The sequence below is a fragment of the Pyrus communis genome, chromosome 1 (genome assembly GCF_041283825.1).
Source record: "Pyrus communis isolate YQ-2024b chromosome 1, ASM4128382v1, whole genome shotgun sequence".
In the NCBI taxonomy this organism is placed as follows: Eukaryota; Viridiplantae; Streptophyta; class Magnoliopsida; order Rosales; family Rosaceae; genus Pyrus; species Pyrus communis.
In genome coordinates this window covers 8480152-8505643 of record NC_142565.1, presented here as the reverse complement: position 1 = coordinate 8505643, position 25492 = coordinate 8480152, and the positions used below count along the sequence as shown (strand labels likewise).

Sequence of the window (25492 nt, the reverse complement as noted above, 5' to 3'; positions counted from 1 at the left end):
TTTAACTAATCCCTTAATTGTAGGGTGATGATTCTCGTGTTCATCCCTCCAAATTCATTCATCATGATTTCAATTGTTACATAGCTTTCACAATTTTTTTTACACATTAATTTGATAATACAATATCATGCATTAATTTGCTCTGTTCTATTTTTATTAACAAACGATATTATCTTCACTAAGGGGTGGGAGAGTGGGCAAACCTTACAATAGATTACCAATAATGTAGTTCAAATTCGTATTTGGAGTGCTCTATTCTATTTTTGTGCGTATCAAAAAGGTAAACAAAATTGGCAAGGTGGTACAAGTTCCATTTGTAGTTGTCTATATGATGCATCCACTTCACATAACAACCCAACTTATGGATTGTCAAAATGATAAAGCCAGAAAGAAAGCGTTTAATTAGAGGTTGCAAAATTCTGCTTCTTATTTCAACTGGTTAGCCGTGCTTACAGCATTTGATTTGACCAGTGCGGTAGAAAGTTAAATCTAAACATTTCAGAAGGGTTATTTATTTACATCAAGGGGCATGCCTTGTGGCATTGGACCACTTTCTTGATCTTGATCAGCTGCTTGTGTCTGCTTGATCACCATTTCCTTTTGATCCTTGCTTTTGCCCCACAGTAAAATGTACATGCCGGTTATGATAATAACAGATCCCACTACGCTGGTGAATTAAATGTCAAAAATTAATTAGCAACGGATTAATATGAAGATAATCAAAATTAATTATATGTCAAATATAATTGAGTGAATAATTACCTTCCGAGGTAAATTTGTTCATGCAAGAAAGAGAATTCCAACATAGCCACGAATATCTGGGTGGCGGGGGTAAATGCTGCTGTGAAGAGTGCACCCTTTTGTTTCACACACCATGACATCCCTACGTAGCACAACCCTGATCCTACTACTCCCTGCAACGTCAATATACATGAAACCCTAATTAGTTCTTGAAGAATTCTAGATCGTAGCATTTGAATGGATTACTTGATGAAATAGAAATAATCCAACACATGTACAAACTGTTAGCTAGAAGGAGAAACCATGCATGTTAGAAAACCATTAAACCCTAAAAAGTTCAAGCTTACACCGGCTAAGAAAGATTTGAACGGTGAAAATTATAGTACATGCAGAAGAAAATACTCACAGCATATACGACACTTAAGATCTCCAACTTCCCCTTGAGAATCCACATTGACATGACGATGTGCCTCTGTGTGATGAAGCACAAGATGACGGATTGAATGGCACCGAAGAAGGACAAAATCGCGGTGCTAGAGTACTGAAAGGGGTAGCTCTTGCCGATCTTTGCTTGGATGAGGAACCATGAAGACCACAAGAGGCAGCCTGATGCCAAAAGTACTGAACCAATAGCCCACCTATCACTCTTCTTGGCTGATGAAAAAGCCCTTGTATTGGCATGGTTTTGCATTTGAAGTGTGGATTCTGAATGTTGGTTGGTTAGTGGCATTCCTTTGTACAAGATCAATGACACGGCTCCACCAATACATATTAGGGCACCGAGGACTTTAGCGATCCCACCCTTGTTCTTTATGTTCACTTTCTCTAGTCTGGAAACTCAAGTCCAAAAATCAAGTTAATTCCAATAACATGTTTACCAACTTAGAATGCGAGAAATTGTGAATGGGGGAACGCAGAGCATGAGGGAAAATGAATGAGTATGGGATCACTACAGTCTCTAATAAATCTAGTTTAAAGAGTTTCAGGTATCGGTTTACGAATTGTAATGTGAAACTAACATACCTTTCGGTTTGCATGTATATTTTTAAACATAGGAGATTCAGAAGTCCGAATTATTTCAATACCCATTTCAGATAACTAATCAGACTAAAAACTTATTCTTTGTACTTTACCCAAATGGTAGAGCCAAGAGGAAAGTGTTGACAGGCACCATGTTGATGAATGCACAGGAATATGTCGCAGAGGTGTACTGAAGTCCAAGAAGAAATAAGTAATGTGTGAAAGTTATCCTGAAAGACACAAGTATTTGCCAAAAAAAAACAATCACGTAAAAGATAACATCAAATGAAACAACATCAAAAAATAAATCAGAGAAACCTTAAAGTACCACTACTAACCCAATTAGAGCACTGATGAAAAGGTGGCATAAGATTCGAGATGTAAGCTTTGTTCTACTTTTCCTGCATAAAAAACTAACTATACGTTTAACAGTAGTCGTTGATACCACATTTACTTATCATATTTTTCATAGAGATGAGACTGACTAGCAAATTAATATGATACATATAGAAACGAATCAGAAGCCTATATACGTTTTACCTTTCCCAAAAGAAAGCAATTGGTGTCAAGAAAACAGTAGAAATCGACTGTCGATAAATAACAATAATCAAACCGCCTAATCCACCATCAAGAGTCTTCTTAAGCAGAATATTTACTATAGCTAATGCAAGGTTAATGACCAGCATGAGAATAATAAACTTCCATTTTCCCCAGCAATTCATCGTAATTATATAGAAGTATTTTGATTCAAGCATAATGCAGTAAGTTATTAGACTCGTTCTGTGCTTATATATATATTTATCTATTTATAGGTGAACCAACCAGGTTCCTTCCCACATGCATGGGGTGGCTATGAATGGTTAGAATTCTTGGCAACATTTCCACAGGTTCATGCAATCAACATGCAATTTTTTACGATATTTTCATCCCTTTTAGATGTCCTTTTTCCACAACTTTGTCATAAAAGTTAAAGCAAAGAATCAATTAACAAGCTTCTTCTCCTATTAATGCATCACTATCTATGACCTCAGATAAATATCAATTCCACATTTCATTTGATTTATATTTCTTTTATAGATAAGAGTATTCTTCTTGAACACTTTTTTACTTTGTGACATTATTTTGTAATACAAATATTATAATCAGAACTGTTCATTCTTTTTATCATCATCTCAAAATCATTTACAAAAAAATTCATTTGATTTGAAAGTCGTTCAGTAATCTATAAGAATCAAATATATTGATGCCTTATTATGATAATATGACAATTTTTTTTATTTTTTTAGAAACCTCGACGGTACGAGGGAAATTTTATGATAACGAAAAACAAATTACATCTAGTCAGGAGGACATAAATCATAGCCCTCATAAAACAGAGACAACAAAAAAGAATATATGAAAAGGAAAGGGGACGTAAACATTACCCTTTTAAAAATAAAAACAAGAATGATACAAACAAAAACAAAGCAGCACGAGCTACCAGCGAAAGAGAATCATGTCATGTTAAAATTGAAGAAGACAAGTCCATATTAACAAATTATCGCAACAAGATTTTCTTCATGTTTATACGATTTTCTGATGTAGCGTTATCGTTAAAGAAAATATAGCTTTTTTACATATAAGAAGCAAAGCATTGACCATTCGTCTTGGTTCTTGCCATTCTGCCTTATTTATGGAAAAATCTTGCCACTCCACCTTTTTCTTTTCTTTTGAATAATTTATGGGAGATTAATGTGGACGAAACAATAATGCATCAATGAGCATCTTTCCGTAAAGCATTGGTGGCTGATATGATGGCACATTAGCTACCACTAGGAAGTTCGCGCGTTGCTGCGGGATAAGAAAGTTCTTTGGTAATAACAATTAAAAAATTATTAAAAATAGATTGAGCATAATATGTAAGTTGTTAAGTTTTGAGTAATGTTTTATTAATTTATACAAACAAATGCATCAAGAAATAAAAGGTAAGTGAAATTGGATACATACCTGGGTTCAGAATTTTGATAATGCCCTGCGTTATATAAGAGTTATAAAACTCTTGTAAATCATGTTATGATTAAATAGCAGTTTATTTGTGAATGTTATAATTTTTAAAATTAAATTAAATTGTGTTCTAAGACAGATTAGATTTATATAAATTAGTAAACTAAGTTTTGATTATTTGGAGCAGGAATCATCATTTTCCGTCTATTCTCTTAAGAGGAATTAATTATTACGAATTTATATAGATACTTTCTTCTTCTAACTTAATGTGAATACATGACTAATTATTTGTTTGTTCGGGTGAAAGGTCAAATTGAATATTCAAAAGTATAAACAGACATTTTTTTTGCACTAAAGATAAACCCTATGTCACATCCCGATCCGGGCCCCCACCACATCCCTGGCTCGACTCCACCGTAGCATGATATTGTCCGCTTTGGGCCCAGACCACGAGAACTTCCCAATGGGTCACCCATCCTGGGAGTGCTCTCGTGGGCTACTCGCTTAACTTCGAAGTTCCCATAGAACCCGAAGCCAGTGAGTTCCCAAAAGGTCTCGTCTAGTTAGGGATGGGAATATACATATAAGGATCACTCCCCTGGGCGATGTGAGATCTTACAATCCACCCTTCTTAGGGGTCTGACGTCCTCTTCGGCACACCATGATCAGGGTTACGTTCTAATACCAAATTGTCACATTCTGGTCCCGGCGGGACCACTTTCTGGGCTCGACTCCACCTAGCACGATACTGTCCGCTTTTGGCCCCAACCACGCCCTCACGGTTTTGTTTTTGGGAACTCACATGAGAACTTCCCGATGGGTCACTCATCCTGGGAATGCTCTCGTGCGCTACTCGCTTAACTTCGAAATTCCGATGGAACCCGAAGCCAGCGAGCTCTCAAAATGCCTCGTGTTAAGTAGAGATGAGAATATACATATAAGGATCACTCCCCTGGGCGATGTGGGATCTTACACCTTATCCATATTTTTTAAATATGTGAAAGAATATATTAGGTTGAAATATGTGGAGCGGGTATATCTCAAGTGTAAATGTCTAGTTTGATACTTTTGGATATTTAATTTAATGTTTTAATATGGAAGGAGGTAGTTGCCATGTATTTGGATTATGTGAAAAGAAGATAGTTTATATATATATATATATGTATTAGTAATAGCTAATTTGTCACATCCCGGTTCGGGATGTGGTGGGGGCCCGGGTCTCACCCTGGTCGTGCATATGTGGTGGCATTTTTGGGACATGTTATATCTCTCTGCAGGATGCTCAAAATCATCCAGACTTGATCATGGGTACATTAAACATTATTGGTCTCCAGTATCTTTTTATTCAGAGGGATCTTAATCTTCGGCAGCCCTGACAGATTATCACCATTGTAGGATTACCTTCGGTGTTGTTTAATTAATATTCGTCCTGCTGGACTGCACTTAGGTTACTTATGCTCTGGTTGTGAATTCACACTTAGTTTCGTCTTGCACTTATTCTTATCTAGTGTTCTAGTTAGTTTGGTTTTTATTTATTTGCATTTCTTATATTAATATTGCTTCCGCATTGTGCACATGGCTATGTCATCCTCACGTGACAGCCAACACGCCTTGATTTTGATCGGGGTGTGACAAACCCTATTTGAGCAATGTATGAGAAGTTCTTAGCTAGTTTCGTTTATGTGTTTTAAATTAACGTTTATATAGTTGTTTCGCATATAGATGTCAGCCAGCACAGCTCGATTCAAGGTCTTAATGGACATTCCGGATCGGGGTGTGTCATAATTCTTCTGAAGAGAAAGCTTTGTAAAATTTGTAAATACATGTAAAACGTCAATAAAACAAAATCAATACAATATCAATTAATTTGACATACATTTGAATATTCGTGTCTTCTTTGCTTGAAAACGTATTTATGAACGCTGTAAGTTTGTTGTTGAATTAGCTAGCTTCTTCTCTATTTTCCTTTTCTTTTTTTTTTTTTTGGGTTTCCTAAAATTGGAAAACAAAGTGTTAAAAAATTATTTATGGGAGTATATTATAATTAGTTGACATGGGTGGAAAATTCAGCTAGATACAGTATGAAAGAGTAGAGACTAAATTTGAATATAACTAATTAAAAACAATTTGTAATCCATTATCATGTATGATTATCTATTTTATGCTGGAGAATTGAATATTGATAACACAATATGCAATATGCAACCCTAAAGAATATAACTAATTAAAAACAATTTGTAACCCTAAAGAATTGAATATTGATGACACAATATGCAATAAACTTGGACGTTAAAATAAGCCTTCTTATTGATCACTAAAGCAAAACTTGTTGAAAATCAGATCAACAGTGCATCTCATATGGCACCATTTGCACATTGGCTTAAAAAATTGGCCAAATCGGATAAATGATCGCCGTGGTCACAAGGTATTAGAAAGATAGCTCCTATGGTGAAAAAAATCGGATTTAAATCCATGTGGTCTAAGTTTGTTAGGATTTATGCCCGAAATTAGAATTTCTGTCATTCCTCCATTAGGTTTAGGTGTTTTGGTTAAGGAGAACATTTGATTTTGGTCACATTTCTTCCTCCCCATTCCCTCAACTTAATATGCACCATGCAAGTAGCAGTCAAGAACTTCACACTCTGCAATGGACTCAGCAAATCCAACAACCCCTTCAATGTCTTGAGCCTCACACAATCCGCCGCCTTCATCACCCCTCCCACCCACTCAGCATCACCTTCATCGCCACATTCACCAGCTCTTCCAGCTCTGCCGCCGCTTCCCCGTTCCTAGCCCAAGTCGCCATCGCCACCTGCTGCCTCTTCATTTCCCTCTCCACCTTATCCTCCTCGTATCTCATCTTCTGCCTCAGCTGCTCCTCTGACATGGAAACCAGCTCGTCGTCTTCAACGTTTCGACGAGCTGGAACAGCATTGATGGCTTCCGCCTGGTGACCTAGGAATACGCATTCTCCAAAGGGCTTGACCAAACAGGGCAGAAGAAGGTCAGGACGTCATCCTGAGCAGCAGCCCACTTCACGGTGTAATACTCCTTGTGAAGGTTGGTGGCTATTGACATCAAAGCCCGAAGCTCCGCCTCGTTCTGCCGCATCTCCTCCGACAAATTGAGAAGTTGTTGGAGCTGGTCGAGCTGAAAACCCACTTCTCGAAAAACTCAGAGAACCTTTACTCCACCTGCAAGCTACTAACGGAAGAATGATAGAAGTTCTAATTTCGGGTATAAATTCTAATAGACTTAAACCACAGGGGTTTAAATCCGAATTTTTTTACCATATGGGCTATTTTCCGGATACCTTATGATCATATGAACTATTTATCCGATTAGGCCTTAAAAATGTGGTAGACAAAAATTCAAGTGTTAGACAATTGGTATGAGATAACAATAATGAAATGTAAAAGGATTGTTGGTTATATTTGTTCAAGTTGGGAAAAATCGAAAGAATTTAAAAGGTGGTGGGATGTTGTACAGGGTTGGTACCTGGAGCTTGAGAAATCAAAGAGCTTGGCAGGTTGAGAAAAGATGATAACAACAGCTTTAGATTCACACAAAATCGATAGCTCTCCAACTTTCTTCAAACTCCCTTCTTCTCTTCTTTGAGAAGGTCACCTGTAGATCTATAAACGGGTCAGATTTATTGAGTTTAGGTTGGGTTCAATCCGACCTGTTAATTTAACAGATCATCCAAACTCAACTCGTTAAGCTAACGGATTATCCGAACCCAACCTATTTCATTCATTTCACCCGTTAACAATTTTTTTACCAGTTAACAAACAAACAAATAAAAAAATGCAATTAAGCTCAAACAAAAACAAAACTTTGATTCAGGAACAACATACAACAATTAATAAGTACATCATGAATGCCATTTTTATTGCTATTGTTGACCCTGAGAAAGAGATTCTTATTTTTAGGGGTTGAATTTTGCAGAGTCCGGATTCAGGTGAGAGAGATAGAGAGTAGCAGAGAGGTCTTGATGGTGGATCGAAGACTGCAGGAAGTCCAGCTACTATTCGCCGAGGGCAAAGTCACGCACGGAAGAAAAAAGGGATAAAAAGCAGGAAGAAGAAGAGAGGAGGAGGAGCATCCGAGTCGAGTATTCCTTGAACTGAGGGCGGATTGTTATTCTTCTGCACATGCGCACCTCACACATTCATCAATCACTGCAGTGGGATTTCGGCTAAGGGATTTTAAAATTACACAAAAGTCCTTAATAACAGGTTTCATGGGTTCATCCAAAATGACCTTTTGTGTAACGGATTGACCCGTTAACCATCCGACTCGTTTATCACTCATCCGAATACTAATTTAACAGGTCAAGTCGGATCGGATTAACAGGTCGGGTTGAAAATGCCAGGTCTAGTCACCTGCCTTGACGGCAAGTAGTTGATCTTCCTGATCTTGATCTTCTCCCTCATCATTTTTCCCAATTCTTCCTTTCCCCTTTAGAAACAATGATTCAATTAAAATAAAATAAACCTACCACTTAAGAAAGAATGAGAAATGCAAAATGAACACAATAAAAATGGGAGATGTAGTTCACATCATCATCAACATATCTAGCATATTCTCACTTCCAAATCTTTATAAATTTTAATATACTAATTTTTTTTTTCTTTTCTTAAGAAAAAGTGAAGCTTCTCACACTTTGTCTATCTTTTTGATAGGACCCAATAGGGAAGAGAAATGATTTTTTTGGGTGCAAATTATGGAGTTTCTTTCACTCTTTCTCACGTAATTTAAAACTGATCCAATCCAAGTGAACTCAACGGTTAAAAATTGAAAGTATAATACCACCTCTGGTACCAAGACATCTATAGCAGCCACTGTTTTTAAATCATCGTTCAACTTCTTGTAGAATGCTTTATCAGGTATCTGCACAAAATTAGAACAATGAATCGATAACGTCTATTTAATCGGTAACCATAATAAGACAAACCAGTAGAATAATTCTAAGGGAGTACCTTCTGTGGTTAGATAACGAATCAATTCCTTGCTCTACATGGTTGTCAAACTTTAGACTCTTTTTCACATGATCAATTAGCAGATCTACTATTTCTGTATAAGTAATCAGTTTAAAGGGTGTGTTAGCAACCATTGTTAGATGATCAATGCAAGTTTTATAAAATTATTGATTGTTTTTTTATATTTAATTTTCACAAAAACTTGCTATGACCTAAGATAAAATCCTTTGGAACATAACAGGAAAGACCAAGTCATTCAAGACCATCCAAAACCACAGAACAACGTGACAAACACACTAAATTTAATTAAAATTAGACAATACTAACCTAGTAGGTAAAGCAAAATGTATTTAGCAGGAAATTGTTTTATAACACGGGTTATTAACAGTAGATGAAAGAACTAAAAAAATCAATAGTTCAAATGATTGGCCAACACCCTTTATAATTTTTTTTTTATTGTTGTTTATATAACTATATAGTGATACTCAAATAAAATTTAAGAATTTTCTTGTAAATTTTGTGTCATATCCCAGCCCGGGCCACCACCACATCCCGGGCCCGACTCCACCGTAGCACGATATTGTCCGCTTTGGGCCCCGATCACGCCCTCACGGTTTTGTTTTTGGGAACTCACACGAGAATTTCCCAGTGGGTCACCCATCTTGGGATTGCTTTCGCGCGAAAGCGCTTAACTTCGGAGTTCCTACAGAACCCGAAACCAATGAGCTCCCAAAAGGCCTTGTGCTATATAGAGGTGTGCATGTACATATATAAGGCACATCACCCCCTTCTCCGTCGGTCGATGTGGGATGTTACATTTCGTAACACATCTTTAAAAACGATATTCAAAGAAGAACTTTTTGCTGTTGTTGGAGAGTTGCATACTTAAACGGAAAAAGGGATCAGGAGGGAAGCTAGATCTATTTTAACTTCACAATATTCTTTTGTCAAAGTATTTATATGAAATTTATTTTTATTTCTATGTCATTGCCACATCATTTAGTAGTCATCTTAGCTTTTAATTAGGAGCGTTAGATGTAAATAGATCCAAGAGCTTTTGAAAAGTACAAAAATATTTGTTAGAATGCTTGTACCTTGATCATATCCCATATATATATATATTTGGTTAGTAATATTCTAGAATCCATCTAATGTGTGTGTGTGACAACATAGAAAAAGCAATGCACATAGAGGCCTTTCATTACATCACATTATGATCATATGCAGACTCATTCGAGCAAAATATACACTATGTGATAGTATGTTGTTCTTTTTTGTTTTTCATAATTATCCCTAATGATCCGAACTCTTATCAAGTATAAAGTTATCGCAACCACCCAAAAGGTTTAAAAGTAAAATTGAAAGTTCACTTATTTGGAATAGAGAAAGTTATGAATCGAGAAAGTTGAAAATAAGGAAGAGACAGAAGGAATAACTAGTGCTACCAGATCAATCTAAATGTCTAACTGTAATAGTTTTGGTACCCATATGTAACATATCCATTCCATATACATGCCATTAAAGTGACATGCTACCTGCAATCATCAACTAACTACATGTATGTACTAATTAAATTTAGATGTTTATGCATGTAGGAGGATCCAAACACGTATGAGTTTACAGCTCAGCCCAAACACGTAGTAGTATTTTAACTCTACTGAATTATTTTGGAATATTTTGGGTGAAATGGGAGGAGAGGCCCAAACAACAATCATCCCAAAATCTGGGCCTTCAACAAGGAAAGGAGTGTCCGACCAAGTGCAAGCCCAACTCAAAGTAACCTGTCAAACAGTTAATATAGTTTCTGCATCTTCTTCTCAGTTAATCCGTATGTTTTTGGAAATGCAATGCGCCATGGGAGGCCTTTCCTGGTCAAAGACCGCCACCACCACGGCGCCTCCCAGCTGGGAGACATACTCCTGGTGGCCGCCATCACCAATACCCTCTCAACCTCCGGTACCCGCAACCTCCCGGAACCCCACACCCTCCCGCTTTCCGAGCCCCTACTCCTCCAAATCCTCCGCGCCCAGTTCCTCCACCCCTCCAGAAAACTCGACTTCTTCATATGGTGCTCTCTCACGCATAACATCAAACACTCGGCGCGCACCTACTCCCACATCCTGCGCACCGCCTCCCGCTCTGGATTCCTCCACGAGGTCCCTCAATTGCTTCACTCCATGAAGGAGGACGGCGTCGTGGTCGATTCCCGGACCTTCAAAGCCCTGCTCGACGCGTTTATCCGGTCCAGTAAGTTCGATTAGGCGCTTGAAATTTTGGATATTATGGAAGATGTTGGTGCTGGGTTGAACACCGATATTTATAACTCGGTTCTTGTTACTCTGGTTAGGAAAAACCAGGTGGGTTTGGCCATGGCCATTTTGCTTAAGCTTCTGGAGGGAGGGGATTCTTCCCAGGTGCCGAATTCGATTGCCTGCAACGAGTTACTGGTTGCTCTTAAAAAAATCTGACATGAGGGTTGAGTTTAAGCAAGTTTTTGATGAACCCTAAACCCTCATTCATGTGCTCTGCTTGGTGGGGAAGGTGAATGATGCACTTACTGTATGGGAGGAATTGAAGGGCTCCGGCCATGAGCCGGACGCAATTTCCTATTCAGGGATGTTGTAAATGTTATCGAATAGACGATGCCACTAAGATTTTTAGTGAAATGCAGCTCAATGGATATATCCCTGATACCATTGTTTATAATTCTCTGATCTTACCCAACAGCTTCGGCTTTTCTCCTAATCTTACCCAACCTTTTAATCTCAACCATTTATGTACATCCTATGGTTACTTCATAGTAGTTTATAAATTATTTTCCTCTTAAAAGCAATTATTTGAGGTGACAAGCTCTAAAATTAAGAAAGGAAAAGAGGTAAAACCGGGCATAGTGCAGCCACTGGAACTCTAAACGATGATGCTATAAGGTTCTCCAAGTTAAAGTTAGCTTTCAGATTTCAATATGTTTTCTATTCTTCTCCAGCAGGAGGCAACTCACATATATACACATTTAGTCCTTGTACCACAAGGAATATTAAAGATATTAAAAAGAGTTATACCCAAACTAGGAAATACAATCACATTCCTATTCTTCTAATGTCGACTCACGCCAACACTCTCCCTCAAGTTGGTGCATAGATATCTCCTAGGCCCAACTTGTCAAGTGAGTCCTGAAATCTTCTAGTAAAGACCGCATGAGTTAGAATATCTGTCAATTGTTTTTCCATCTTCACGAACTGAATGTCAACCAACTTAACATCTAGTTTTTTCTTTGATGAAATGTCTATCCACCTTAACATGCTTGGTCTTATCATGCTGCACCAGATTCTCGTGCTGCTTGATTATCACAGTATAACAACATAGACCTTTTTGGTTTAAACCTTATTTCAGTGAGTAGAATTCGAAGCCTTAGAAGCTCACAAATGCCATGTGCCATTCCTCTGTACTCAACCTTGGCCGAAGACTTTGCCACCACATTTTGCTTCTTACTTCTCCAGGTCACAAGATTACCAGCTACAAACGTAAAGTATCCCGACGTAGATCGCCGATCAGTGATATTTCTAACCCAATATGCATCGGTATACCCATTCACTTCCATATGCCCATGTTGTACATCAATCTTTTTCATGGAGCTCCCTTTAAGTAACTCAGAATCCGCATTACTGTTGTCATGTGATCCTCACTAAGAGCATGCACAAACTGGCTCACCACATTTACTGTGTAAGCAATATCTGGCCTTGTGAGCGATAAATAAATCAGTCGCCCTACCAACCGTTGATACCTTTCCCTATTTGTTGGGATTTGATCCTGATAAATTGCTAGATGATGATTTTGCACAATAGGTGTATCCACTGGTTTACACCTTAGCATACCAGTTTGGGACAAATAATCCAATACTTTCGCTGAGATAAATATATTCCTTCTTGAGATCTAGCTACTTCAATTCCCATGAAGTATTTAAGTTCCCCAAGTTCTTTCATCTCAAACTCAAAATACAATTACCTCTGTAAATGTTCGATTTCCATTGTATCATCACTTGTGACAATCATATCATCTACATATATGATAGGTAGAGTTACCTTACCATCATTGCACTTGATGAACAAAGTATGGTTTGAGTTTCCCAGTCGATACCCATATTTCTTCATCATCTGGGTGAACCACCTAAACCACGCTTTGGGTGATCGTTTAAGGCCATACAGTGCCTTTCGAAGTCGACATACTTTCCCACTACAATTCGAATTGCCATAACCTGGTGGAATATCCATGTACACTTTTTTCCTCTAAATCTCCATGCAGAAAAGCTTTTTTAACATCAAAATGTCTTAGAGGCCAGTCAAAGTTAGCAGCGAGAGACAATAAAACTCTGATGGCATTCATTTTTACAACAAGAACAAACATCTCCTAATAATCTACCCCAAATGTTTGGGTAAACCCCTTGGCAACTAACCTCGCCTTGTACCTATCAATTGTTCCATCTGCCTTATGCTTAATAGTGAACACCCACTTGCATCCCACTGGTTTCTTTCCTTTAGGGAGTGAAACCACACTCAATATATTATTTTTCTGTAATGCTTCCATTTTAACTTACATTGCCTCTGTCCATTTCGGATCCTTCAAGGCTTCTTCCACTCTAGTAGGTATTTTGATGGTTTCTATTTGCTGAAACAATGCACAATATTTTGGTGAGAGTTGTTGAGTGGAGACGTAGTTTGCAATGGGGTACCACAACTTTTCTTCTAGAGAGTACTTGCCTGGTGGTTTTCCTCAATTTTGTCGAGAAGGTAACACATAAGATGGTTTATTAATGTTTGAGTGAGCTCTTACCTCAGAGATATCCGTTGAATCATGGACGTGTACTTGAGGAGTATGAGGCGGGCTGTTATGTTCAACTTCATTGGTGGTGTTATGTTGCCCATTTAACTTTGGATGCCCACTCGGGCTTGCATTAATATGTACGACTTTGGGCCCATTTGGGTCATTACTAATAAACGCCAAATTTGGCCCACTTGGGCTGTCAACAACAACCTCATCATTCTGCCCACTTGGGCTGTCAGCGACAACGTCATGGTTATGCCCACTTGGGCTGTTGGCAGAATCTAGGTGCTCACTTGGGCTGTTATACTCTGGACAGTTACACGACCCAACAGTGGTCCTACTTGGACTAACACGGTCATTGTCAATTAAGGTTGTCTCCCCCTGAGGAGTATGGTTGGGAGGAAAAAAATAATTTGTCTTCAGAGAAGGTAACATCCATGGTGACGTACGTCTGTCGAGTAGATGGATGATAACATTGATATCCCTTTTGTTGAGGACTAAAGCCAATGAATACACACCGCACTGCACATGGATCAAGCTTGCTTCTTTGATTTTTTGTGAAGATGGACATATGCCACACATCCAAAAACTCGGGGTTCGAGTTGAAGAGTGGAAGGGAGCGAAACATGTTCAGCAAGCACGGCCAATGGGGTTCTAAAAGAGAGAACACTTGATGGCATTCGGTTCATGTTATAAATAGCCCTGCATTTTGGTGTATTATATGTGTTATTGATTGATATGATTGTGGAATGGTGTTGGAAAACACATGTGTGTGTGAATGGCAAGATGACAACTCTTGTTTGGCTTATGGTTGATGTGTAGGATAATACTCTATGTTTTCTGCTTGAAGTGTTTTTATGAAAAATTTAGAGTTTAACAAATACTGAACTACAAATGGCTTGATCCCGTCGGAGGGTACGTAGGTAGTCTAACAAAGAGGTTAGATGCAGCCATAAAGTATATGAAAAATGTGACATCCCACATCGCCCAGGGGAGTGATTCTTAAATGTATATTACCATCCCTACCTAGCACAAGGCCTTTTGGGAGCTCACTGGCTTCAGGTTCCGTAGGAACTTTGAAGTTAAGCGAGAAGAGGGCTAGAGCAATCCCATGATGGGTGACCTACTGGGAAGTTGCTCGTGAATTCCCAAAAACAAAACCGTGAGGGAATGGTAAGCCTAAAGCGGACAATATCGTGCTACGGTGGTGGAGTCGGCCCGGGAAGTGATCCACCCCGGGCCGGGATGTAACAATTGGTATCAGAGCCTAACCCTGGCCGTGGTGTGCCGACGAGGACGTCGGGCCCCTAAGGGGGGTGGATTGTGACATCCCACATCGCCCAGGGGAGTGATTCTTAAATGTATATTCTCATCCCTACCTAGCACGAGGCCTTTTGGGAGCTCACTGGCTTCAGGTTCCGTAGGAACTTCGAAGTTAAGCGAGAAGAGGGCTAGAGCAATCCCATGATGGGTGACCCACTGGGAAGTTGCTCGTGAGTTCCCAAAAACAAAACCGTGAGGGAATGGTAAACCCAAATCGGACAATATCGTGCTACGATGGTGGACTTAGCCCGGGAAGTGATCCACCCCGGGCGGGGATGTGACAAAAAATTACCAATTCGAATCTGGAGTTGTGCTTTGTCTATATCCTGGAAACGTTTGATCCTGGACATACGTTGAGATCAGGGTGCGACATACAAAGTTAACGCAACCACCCAATAATGTTTAAAAGTAAGAATGAAAGTTTACTTGTTTATAATAGAGAAAGTTATGAATCGAGAAAGTCAGAAATAAGGAAGAGACAGAAGAGATAACTATGGGGTTTTACTTGGTCTTACTTGGGCACAAGTGAGACTCTGTAGTTACAGTTCATTTGACGTTACAACTGCTGACAATAATCATCCTTTAGGCCCCTTGTTTTGGCCTGTCGAGAATTGCTTTCACGACATTGGCAATGCGAACTTTGACATGTCTATAGAGAAAAGAGTTTTGTGGCATACAGTTTAGCGACTTATAATCTTGATTTAGATTTAGGTAATTTCTATTTTGATAATCCTCCTTCTTGTTTAGTTAGTTTCATCAGTGAGGATTGACTTGGGATGTCTTGGTCTAAATTTATTATTGCGTAGGTTTGTTTGGACTCTTGCTTTTAGCCTCGCTTTTCAAACAAAATAATAATAAATAAATAACTAACAACGAAATAAATGAAAAGGTGTGTAAATAAACATTCCTTGGATTATAGAGTGCTATTAGACCCACCATATTATCTTATCTTCCCATCTACATTATAATCCCACCCATCACAAAAAAGTTAAAAATTAAAATGTTATTTTCCCACCCACTATTTGTTCAAAAATAACCTCTAATATATATTTAAATTATTTAGAAGAATAAATATTAGAGTGCTCATAAACCCAGTTAAGCCTTCACTAATCGCCAAGGTCTTTCCTTCCGATTTTTATTCTAAACAAAATTCCAAAAGTATGATTGAAATGAGGGATAAACAAACTCATTCTCTATTAAACTCTTTTCCTTCGCCCTCCGTTGCATCTTTACTCCATAACCTACCCTGATCCCTGCCCACGACCACCCCTCCTCCTTTTCTCTGTCAATCTCCCTTGTCTGCTCTTTGACCACCCCCATGTCAAAGAACACAAAATACACACACACACACACACACACACACACACACACACACACACACACACACACACACAAAAAGCAACAACCTCAAGAAGCTCACGAAATCAAATCCAAACAACCTAAATAGCTCATATCATTAATAAATCACCCATGTATGCACATAGAAACTCAGTCTCCCCCACATGATGACACCTAAACCTACAACGAATACGCAGCCACACAATTCGTTCTTACGACAACAAACACCAAATGCAATTTCGTTTTGACAGACCCAAAATATCCATTCCTTCATCTGCATCTACACCACTCAAAAAAATCCCACCCCATAATCAAATGCACTGTACCAAACCAAAAATTAAAACCTACCTCAAAGGTTTTGTTGGTTAAATGTGAAAATTTGCAACTTTTTATTACAAAATAGTGACATTGATATAAGAGCCACTGTGACTAATAATTAAAAATCGATTACCAAAATAAAATCAGAAATAATTCATAACAATACAAATTTGAAGTGAGAGAGGATGTAGAGATACGACACTGAGTAAAATTGACACAAATCATTCTTTTTTTTTTTTTTTCCAATGGTTTTTATATGTCATTTTACATGAGGATAAAATTAGTACTTAACTTTTTATTAAAGACAGATGAGGAAATAAGATACTGGGGTGAATTTATCAGCACTTGGATTATATTGGGTGAAATGAGAGAACAGGCCCAAACAACAATATAAGCCTGACTAACACCGAGAAAAGGAGTATTCAACCAAGTCCAAGCCCAACTCCAAGTAAAACCTGTCAAACAGTTAATACGAGGAGAATTATCTCCTTTCTTATGCTTATCTCCTTCCTTTCTCTTCTCTTACATATTGTATTTTGTGTTATTGTTTTTATGAAAGAATCAATATAATATGTTGACGTGTTTAAATCATAACCGTTTAAATAGGAGGAGAATTGAAGAAAAGAAAAATTAGGAGGGAGAGAATCCTCTCCCAGTTAATATAGTTTCTGCATCTGCTTCTCAGTTGTGAACTCAAAATCTCAGAATCTGTGTGTTTTTGGAAATGCAATGCGCCATGGAAGGCCTTTCCTGGTCAAAGACCACCACCACCACCACGGCGCCTCCCAGCTGGGAGACATACTCCTGGTGGCCGCCATCACCAAGACCGTCTCAACCTCCGGCACCCGCAACCTCCCGGACCCCCACACCCTTCCGCTCTCCGAGCCCATCCTCTTCCAAATCCTCCGCGCCCAGTCCCTCCACCCCTCCAAAAAACTCGACTTCTTCAAATGGTGCTCTCTCACGCATAACATCAAACCCTCGGCGCGCACCTACTCCCACATCCTCCGCACCGCCTCCCGCGCGGGATTCCTCCATGAGGTCCCTCAATTGCTTCACTCCATGAAGGAGGACGGCGTCGTGGTCGATTCCCAGACCTTCAAAGCCCTGCTCGACGCGTTTATCCGGTCCGGTAAGTTCGATTACGCGCTTGAAATTTTGGATATTATGGAAGATGTTGGTGCTGGGTTGAACACCGATATGTATAACTCGGTTCTTGTTGCTCTGGTTAGGAAAAACCAGGTGGGTTTGGCCACGGCCATTTTGTTTAAGCTTCTGGAGGGAGGGGATTCGATTCAGGTGCCGAATTCGATTGCCTGCAATGAGTTGCTGGTTGCTCTTAGAAAATCTGACATGATTGTTGAGTTTAAGCAAGTTTTTAATAAGCTTAGAGAGAGTGAGAGGTTTGAGATGGATACTTGGGGCTATAATATTTGCATTCATGCATTTGGGTGTTGGGGTGATTTGGGTATTAGTCTGAATCTGTATAGAGAGATGAAAGACTCTAACTTGGATAACATCGGGCCGGATTTGTCTACATATAATAGCCTCATTCATGTGCTCTGCTTGGTGGGGAAAGTGAATGATGCACTTACTATATGGGAGGAATTGAAAGGCTCCGGCCACGAGCCGGATGCAATTACCTATAGAATTCTTATTCAGGGGTGTTGTAGGTGTTATCGAATAGACGATGCCACTAAGATTTTTAGTGAAATGCAGCTCAATGGATATATCCCTGGTACCATTGTTTATAATTCTTTACTAGATGGGTTATTCAAGGCCAGGAAGGTTAATGATGGCTGCCAGTTATTTGAGAAAATGGTTCAGAATGGGGTGAGAGCCTCGATGTGGACGTATAATATTCTCATTGATGGTTTGTTCAGGAATGGAAGGGCAGAGGCTGCATACACACTATTTTGTGACTTAAAGAAGAAGGGTCAGTTTGTTGATGGTGTAACATATAGCATTGTGGTTTTGCAACTTTGTAAGGAGGGCCTGCTTGAGGAAGCACTAGGATTGGTGGAAGAAATGGAAAGGAGAGGCTTTACTGTTGATTTAGTTACTATTTCGTCACTTGTGATTGGGCTGTATAAAGAAGGACGGTGGGATTGGACGGAGAAGCTCATGAAGCACATTAGAGATGGTAACCTAGTGCCGAGTGTTCTTAAATGGAAGGTTGATATGGAGGCTTCGCTGAAAAATCCAGAGAGAAATAGAAAGGATTATACACCTTTGTTCCCATGTAAAGGCGACTTGAGCGAGATTATGAGTTTAATAAAGTCTGCAAAATCAACTATGGATGCAGACCTAGAGTCAGAGGCTGCCAGGGTTAAAGAAGATGATAAGAATTTGTCCACCGATACTGATCAGTGGTCATCATCTCCACATATGGATCAATTGGCTAATCAACTTAAGTCCACCGACCACTCCTCATGGCTGTTTTCATTGTCCAGGGGGCAAAGAGTTCAAGTGAAAGGGGAAAGCACTTTTGATATTGACATGGTTAATACCTTTTTGTCCTTATTCTTGGCCAAGGGAAAGCTGAGCATAGCATGCAAATTGTTTGAGATTTTCAGTGATCTTGGTGAAAATCCTGTGAGTTATACTTATAATTCCATGATGAGTTCGTTCGTCAAGAAGGGCTACTTCAATGAGGCATGGGGTGTACTCAATGAAATGGGAGAAAAGGTCTGCCCCACAGACATAGCTACATACAATGTGATAATTCAAGGCTTGGGGAAGATGGGTAGAGCGGATCTAGCGAGTTCTGTCCTGGATAAGCTAATTAAGCAGGGTGGTTATCTTGACGTGGTTATGTACAACACCTTGATTAATGCACTAGGAAAGGCTAGCAGGATTGATGAAGTAAACAAGCTCTTTGAGCAGATGAAGAGTAGTGGAATAAATCCTGATGTTGTCACTTTTAATACACTTATTGAAGTTCATAGCAAAGCAGGTCGGCTAAAAGATGCATATAAGTTTTTGAAAATGATGCTTGATGCAGGCTGCACCCCGAACCATGTTACTGACACGACTTTAGATTTTCTGGGCAAGGAGATTGAGAAAATGAGGTACCAGAAGGCATCCATGGTGCGCAATAAGGATGACTGACCTTGATAAGAATTTGTACGCCTCAATTCAACTGTAGTTCAACCTTCTATGACTTTCGGCTCATAAATGTAAATGAAAATTTGAAGGCCAAAAGTGTAGTTGTGTGTTGAGGTGCCTTTTCGACCTATAATCACGTCATGCTCAGCTTCGGTCATTTCTCAGGGTAATTCAAATTGCTAGAGGTGAAACTCCAGGTCAGTACCTAGTACCTACTAAACGGTTAGAATGTAACATAACAAGAATATTTGTTTTTCTTCCAATACTCAGAAATATTACTACTGTGTATTAAGCTAGAAGGTAGATTATTTGATTCTGGTAGTGATTTATGCAAAAATTTGAATGATAATGTTACTACCGTGTAGTAGTTTTCTTCTTTTATGTTAATGCATCCTGCTTTCACTATTTCCATTAAGAAGAGTGTGCCTTGGATTCTCGCTTCGTTTCCTTCTCAGTTTTCTAACCCAACCCAAGTAAAACTACTATGCTTCTTATATAGTCTTGTTGTAAACTATCTAAATAACTAGAAGTCTCTCAATAAAATGAATTTTAGCTAAGAATCCTTAAAAGATGTTTCTTGCCTCATTCTTTCTTTCGATTCTACCTTTTATTAAAAAAATGAAACATGCAGAAAAAGCAGACATATTTTCAACTGAAATTGTGAGAACTTTCCGTATAATAGCAGAACTATGTAGCAGACTGGAAACTTAAATGCGTACACAAAAACTGCAAACTTCTTTTGATACTATTTTCCAGCAGATTCGGCTTTTCTCCTAATCTTACCTAACCTTTTAATCTCAACCATTTATGTACATCCTATGGTTACTTCATAGTAGTTTATAAATTTTTTTCCTCTTAAAAGCAATTATTTGGGGTGAGAAACTCTGAAATTAAGAAAGGAAAAGAGGTAAAACCGGGCATAGTGCAGCCATTGGAACTCTAAATGATGATGCTATTAGGTTCTCCATACGATAGTTAGGTTTCTTCAATCCTGATTCATTCTGTTTTTGCTTACGCTCGGAACATGAAAAAATTGTAGTAATTGGAATCCAAAAGCAAAACGAATTTGGCATAGGGTGAATTCAAGCTCGTTCTTCTTGCAGTATATGTTATTAGAATCTGGAATGCATATCAGATTCTCATGTAAGATTTTGATAATTTTAGCTCTTATTGATTTCTTTTTAGAAAGGAAAACTTGTATGTTCTAGAGCAAACCCATTTGGTCTCGACTCCTGTAGGGTCTTATCTATGAAATATCAGAACATCAGGATTAGATTCAAAGGATAGGGGAAAACCATGATACAGAAGGCTTACTTTATGTTCCTTTTCCTTGTAGGTTAGAACTTAGACAAAGAGCGAGCTGAGAGTTCTTTAACCACAGTGATTAAGAGCTATCGGATTTTATTTTATCGATGTTGGCTTGATCTTAGTATAAGAATAGGTAAAGATTAGGATAGAGTAGATATGGAGAGAAGCCAGATTCGTTTTTCACCATGCGTTGCGCTGGATGATTACAAACAATAGCAAAGTTTCCAACTTTTGTAAGTTGGAACTAAGATACAAAACTATGCACAAGATTCTTTTCCAGAACTGCTTGGCCATTTGTGGTTCACTTTAAAAATGACAATTGATACTTGACCCACCCATGCAAATTGCAAAGTCTAGTGGCGTAGATTTCTTCCACAGCTGAAACTAGAACTAGATACAAAACTAGTAGTGTGTGTGGTAGATTGCTTCCGAAACAGGACGGCGAAAGGTGAAAGAGAGTTTTTATGCCAAAACAAATTCATTTAAATAGAATGAATAGACAAGTACTGTTTTGTTGAAATACTATCAATTTGGACCACATATCAATGAAAGAGTTCATACGTGACATATAACATGTCTGACCCTCTAAATAAAGACGATTTCCCTACAAATCTATGCCCCACTAATGTGCAATATTCTGCGGTGAGAAAGAGGGTGAAGAAAAATGTTAGGATAATGATTGATGTGAGATCCATCTTAGCTCTACACTAGTCAACTCTTTTAGTCTAGGAATTCGATTAATGCTTTCTTAGCCAGTAGTCTATATATATTTAGGCACTCTTTTTAGCCTCACACACCCTGTTTAATCATGTGTACTGTTTTTGTTTGATTTATTCGATCTAATGGCTATAAATAAAGGGTGAATCACCTTCCTATATTTAGGTCACAAGATTTCTTATAAATTGGGTTATGCTCAAGCTGCTAGACTACCGCAGCTTACCCAAACCAAAGTTTCACACAAAACTGATACCATGGGGAATTACAAGTTCATTTCACCAGTTCTCTTCTTCTCATATTTGTGCATGCATGCCTTTGTTCTTAACTCATGTCTTAGTTTGGCCCTCGCCGGATCAAACGAGACAGATAAACTGGCGTTGCTTGAATTCAAGGCTAGGATAACTACAGATCCTTTTGGAGTCATGAGTTCGTGGAACGAAACAATCCACTTTTGCCAATGGCACGGTGTTACCTGTGGTCACCGCCACAAGAGGATCACAATGTTGACGTTGAGGTCCTTGAAGCTTGGAGGCTCTATATCGCCACATGTTGGAAATTTGAGTTTCCTCAGAGCGTTTATTCTCTTCAACAACAGCTTCAGCCATGAAATCCCTCCAGAAATTGGCCGTCTGCGCAGGTTGCAACGTTTGGGATTGGGGAATAATTCACTGAGTGGGGAAATTCCCGCTAATTTATCAGGTTGCTCCGAACTCAACTACATACATGTTGGCGGCAATTTGTTGGAAGGTAGTATCCCTAAGGAGCTTGGCACCTTGTCAAAGCTAAAAGAATTCACTATTCAAGACAACCACCATACAGGAAGTGTCCCTTACTCTTTTAGCAACATATCGTCTCTCGAAGTGTTTTCTGCAAAATTAAATAATTTAGGTGGCATAATTCCAGATATCTTTGGTCGACTGACCAATTTTTTTTTTCTTGGATTGGATGTAAATGACTTGTCTGGTACGATCCCTCCCTCAATTTTCAATCTCTCTTCTCTTGAAACCTTTGCTGTGGGATATAATTACAACCTCCAAGGCACTTTTCCTTCAAACTTGGGCAATTCCTGTCCAAGACTCCAAGTTTTTGCCATCGAGCAAAACCAATTTAGTGGAATTATACCTGTTTCAATATCTAATGCCTCAAATCTGTTGGCGCTACAAATAGGCGGAAACGAACTGCATGGAGAGGTCCCCTCTTTGAAAAATTTACACAATCTTCGTCATTTTGTTATTTATTTTAATCATCTTGGAAGTGGGGGAATTAGTGATGATTTGAGCTTTCTTTGCGATTTGACTAATACCACCAGTTTACAACACTTTTCAATTAGTCTAAACAACTTTGGGGGTATGCTGCCTCAATGCTTAGCCAACCTGTCTTCTTCACTTTTATCTTTCTACGCAGACTATAATAGTATATATGGCAGTATCCCGAATGCGATGGAAAATCTGCATAACCTGGAAATCATATCGCTGACGGGCAACCAGTTTTCGGGTCTCATCCCCCCTGAAATAGGAAGGCTTCCCAAATTATATGAAGTATATATGGATAACAATTCGCTCTCTGGGAATGTTCCATCATCTTTTGGAAATTTAAGTCGATTAAGTGATCTGCATCTCGAGGATAACAACCTTCAGGGCACCATCCCTTCAACTTTAGCTGAGTGCCCCTATTTGCTGAACTTAACTCTTGGTGATAACAATTTGACTGGTATCATCTCATCAGAATTAATTCGTTCGACTTCTTCTTATCTTCATTTGGATTTATCTCGAAATCATTTGACTGGCTTTCTTCCCATGGAAGTCGGTCAATTGATAAATCTAGAGCATTTTGATGTTTCTGGAAACCTGTTGTCTGGTGAAATTCCTCCAAGTCTTGGAAGTTGTAAAACCATACAGTATCTTGACTTGCAAGAAAACTTCTTCCAAGGGACAATTCCATCAGATTTGAGTTCACTAAGAGGTATTGAAACCTTATCTCTCGCTCACAACAACTTGTCAGGGACAATTCCAAAATTCTTGGAGAATTTTACATTTCTGCAATCCTTGAATCTGTCTTATAACAATTTAGAGGGAGCAGTACCAATCGAAGGAGTTTTTCGGAATGCAACTGCCACATCAGTCCAAGGGAATACAAAGCTCTGCGGGGGCATACCAGAGTTTCAATTGCCAAAATGTGAATTTCGACATTCCAGCAAAAGAGGGTTGAGCCTAACCTTGAAACTGGTAATCTCTCTCCTTTGTGGGCTTTCTGGAGCCTTTTTTTCATTTGCCGTTTTGTACTTTTGTTGCTTCCGGAGTAAAAAAAAGGAGGATCATTCGAGTGATTCTGAAAAATTTCCTAAGGTGTCTTACCAAAGTCTTCTTAAAGCTACTGATGGATTCTCTTCTGCCAATTTGATTGGTATGGGAAGTTTTGGGTCAGTTTATAAAGGATTACTTGATCAAGGTGAAACAACAATTGCTATCAAGGTACTCAACCTCGGTCGACACGGAGCTTCCAAAAGTTTCATTGCTGAGTGTGAGGCTCTGAAAAATATTAGACACCGTAACCTTGTGAAGGTACTTTCTGCATGCTCCGGGTTCGACTATCGTGGTTCTGATTTTAAGGCCTTAATTTACGAGTTCATGGTGAATGGAAGCTTAGAGGAATGGTTGCATCCAGCTCAGACAAGTATTGATACGAATCAGAGGCCAAGGAGCTTAACTTTTTCGCAGAGGTTGAACATTGCGATTGATGTTGCAATGGCATTGGATTATCTCCATCATCACTGTCACGTGCCAATAGTTCATTGTGACCTCAAACCCAGCAATGTTCTTCTCGACAATGATATGACTGGACATGTAGGTGACTTCGGGTTGGCGAGATTCCTTCCAAGAACTCTTGAAGATGGTTTGGGTAATCAGTCAAGCTCCATCGGAGTTAAAGGAACAATCGGTTATACTCCTCCAGGTAAAACGTACTCACTTTCTTTTCACTTTTTTTCAGTATTCATTTATAATTTTAGATTTTTTTTACGTATTCAAATAAAAACATTTGCACAAATGTAGAGTATGGCATGGGGCATGAAGTGTGGCCACAAGGTGATGTGTATAGCTACGGCATCCTCCTGCTGGAAATGTTTACGGGAAAAAGGCCAACCGACGACATGTTTCAAGGATCTTCAAATCTTCACAACTTTGTCAAGGCAGCACTGCCTGAGCAGGTGTTAGATATTGTGGATCTGGTTCTTATTCAAGAAAAAGTGGAAGGGGAGATGAGTGCAAATCAGCATCTAACTGAGGCTAGCACAACAATTTGCATGAAATTTGAAGAAAGCTTGATTTCAGTCTTAGGAGTTGGTGTTGCATGCTCCGCAGACATGCCTGGGGAAAGGTTGGACATCACTGATGCTATGGTTGAGATGTGTCGGATCAGAAACAAACTTCGAGCAGATAAAATGTTGGATTAGAATAAGCATACTATTAAGTATTAGCATGTACGTAATAATCTTGTTTCCTTATGTGGAAGTCGAAGTTCTCAGATTTGCTTGATCAATAAAAACAGTATAGTTGATAACTTGTCTGACAGACTTCAGTCCATTTACTATTTCGTACCGTTGAGTTATACTTAGATGCATTTGGCATAGGGTGAATTCACGCTCGTACTTCTTGTAGTATATATATTATCAGAATCTGGAACGAGTATCAAATTCGCATGTGAAGATTTCGTAATTTGTATCTTATCGATTTTCTTTTTTAAAAGGAAAAATTGTATGTTCTAGAGCAAACCCATTATGTCTTTACTCCTGCATGGTCTTTTTTATCTATGAAATATCAGAGCATCAGGATTAGATT

At 38.8% G+C, this 25492-nt stretch overlaps 4 protein-coding genes and 1 pseudogene across 6 annotated transcripts; 3 read left to right on the top strand and 2 right to left on the bottom strand.

Annotated features, from left to right (window-relative positions):
• Positions 1 to 397: 397 nt before the first annotated feature.
• LOC137719526 (WAT1-related protein At3g30340-like) lies at positions 398 to 2508 on the bottom strand. The gene is made up of 6 exons (XM_068458570.2): positions 2302 to 2508; positions 2100 to 2162; positions 1875 to 1991; positions 1148 to 1571; positions 763 to 914; positions 398 to 667 (listed from the first exon to the last, which is right to left on the bottom strand). The coding sequence occupies exons 1-6, from the start codon at positions 2481 to 2483 to the stop codon at positions 508 to 510; spliced, it is 1098 nt and encodes a 365-aa protein (XP_068314671.2). The 5' UTR covers positions 2484 to 2508; the 3' UTR covers positions 398 to 507.
• Positions 2509 to 6124: 3616 nt separating this feature from the next.
• LOC148699090 (protein DOG1-like 4) lies at positions 6125 to 8860 on the bottom strand (annotated as a pseudogene).
• A 1570-nt stretch (positions 8861 to 10430) lies between these two features.
• LOC148699089 (pentatricopeptide repeat-containing protein At4g01570-like) lies at positions 10431 to 11461 on the top strand. Of its 2 annotated transcripts, none has more exons than XM_088695933.1 (2): positions 10431 to 10973; positions 11074 to 11458. In XM_088695933.1, the coding sequence occupies exons 1-2, from the start codon at positions 10574 to 10576 to the stop codon at positions 11232 to 11234; spliced, it is 561 nt and encodes a 186-aa protein (XP_088552059.1). In that variant the 5' UTR covers positions 10431 to 10573; the 3' UTR covers positions 11235 to 11458. The 2 variants fall into 2 exon arrangements, with proteins under 2 accessions (XP_088552059.1, XP_088552062.1); XM_088695936.1 differs by having other exon boundaries at positions 10432 to 10973; positions 11084 to 11461.
• Positions 11462 to 17056: 5595 nt separating this feature from the next.
• On the top strand, positions 17057 to 20049 carry LOC137719614 (Tetratricopeptide repeat (TPR)-like superfamily protein). Of its 2 annotated transcripts, XM_088695929.1 has the most exons (2): positions 17131 to 19479; positions 19564 to 20049. In XM_088695929.1, the coding sequence occupies exons 1-2, from the start codon at positions 17253 to 17255 to the stop codon at positions 19632 to 19634; spliced, it is 2298 nt and encodes a 765-aa protein (XP_088552055.1). In that variant the 5' UTR covers positions 17131 to 17252; the 3' UTR covers positions 19635 to 20049. The 2 variants fall into 2 exon arrangements, with proteins under 2 accessions (XP_068314748.2, XP_088552055.1); XM_068458647.2 differs by having other exon boundaries at positions 17057 to 20049.
• A 1353-nt stretch (positions 20050 to 21402) lies between these two features.
• On the top strand, positions 21403 to 25216 carry LOC137720639 (uncharacterized). The gene is made up of 2 exons (XM_068459729.2): positions 21403 to 24608; positions 24707 to 25216. The coding sequence occupies exons 1-2, from the start codon at positions 21911 to 21913 to the stop codon at positions 25105 to 25107; spliced, it is 3099 nt and encodes a 1032-aa protein (XP_068315830.2). The 5' UTR covers positions 21403 to 21910; the 3' UTR covers positions 25108 to 25216.
• The last annotated feature ends 276 nt before the right edge of the window (positions 25217 to 25492 follow it).

What these genes read in the sequence shown, in the direction of transcription:
- LOC137719526 (XM_068458570.2), bottom strand. Translation starts at nt 2,483, where the DNA reads ATGAATTGCTGGGGAAAATGGAAGTTTATTATTCTCATGCTGGTCATT. An exon ending in ATTGCTTTCTTTTGGGAAAG is followed by an intron (nt 2,163 to 2,301) that starts GTAAAACGTATA and finishes TTTTTTATGCAG; the next exon opens with GAAAAGTAGAACAAAGCTTA. An exon ending in TCTTAAGTGTCGTATATGCT is followed by an intron (nt 915 to 1,147) that starts GTGAGTATTTTC and finishes TTGACGTTGCAG; the next exon opens with GGAGTAGTAGGATCAGGGTT.
- LOC148699089 (XM_088695933.1), top strand. Translation starts at nt 10,574, where the DNA reads ATGCGCCATGGGAGGCCTTTCCTGGTCAAAGACCGCCACCACCACGGC. An exon ending in CGACGCGTTTATCCGGTCCA is followed by an intron (nt 10,974 to 11,073) that starts GTAAGTTCGATT and finishes TACTCTGGTTAG; the next exon opens with GAAAAACCAGGTGGGTTTGG.
- LOC137719614 (XM_068458647.2), top strand. Translation starts at nt 17,253, where the DNA reads ATGCGCCATGGAAGGCCTTTCCTGGTCAAAGACCACCACCACCACCAC.
- LOC137720639 (XM_068459729.2), top strand. Translation starts at nt 21,911, where the DNA reads ATGGGGAATTACAAGTTCATTTCACCAGTTCTCTTCTTCTCATATTTG. An exon ending in AATCGGTTATACTCCTCCAG is followed by an intron (nt 24,609 to 24,706) that starts GTAAAACGTACT and finishes GCACAAATGTAG; the next exon opens with AGTATGGCATGGGGCATGAA.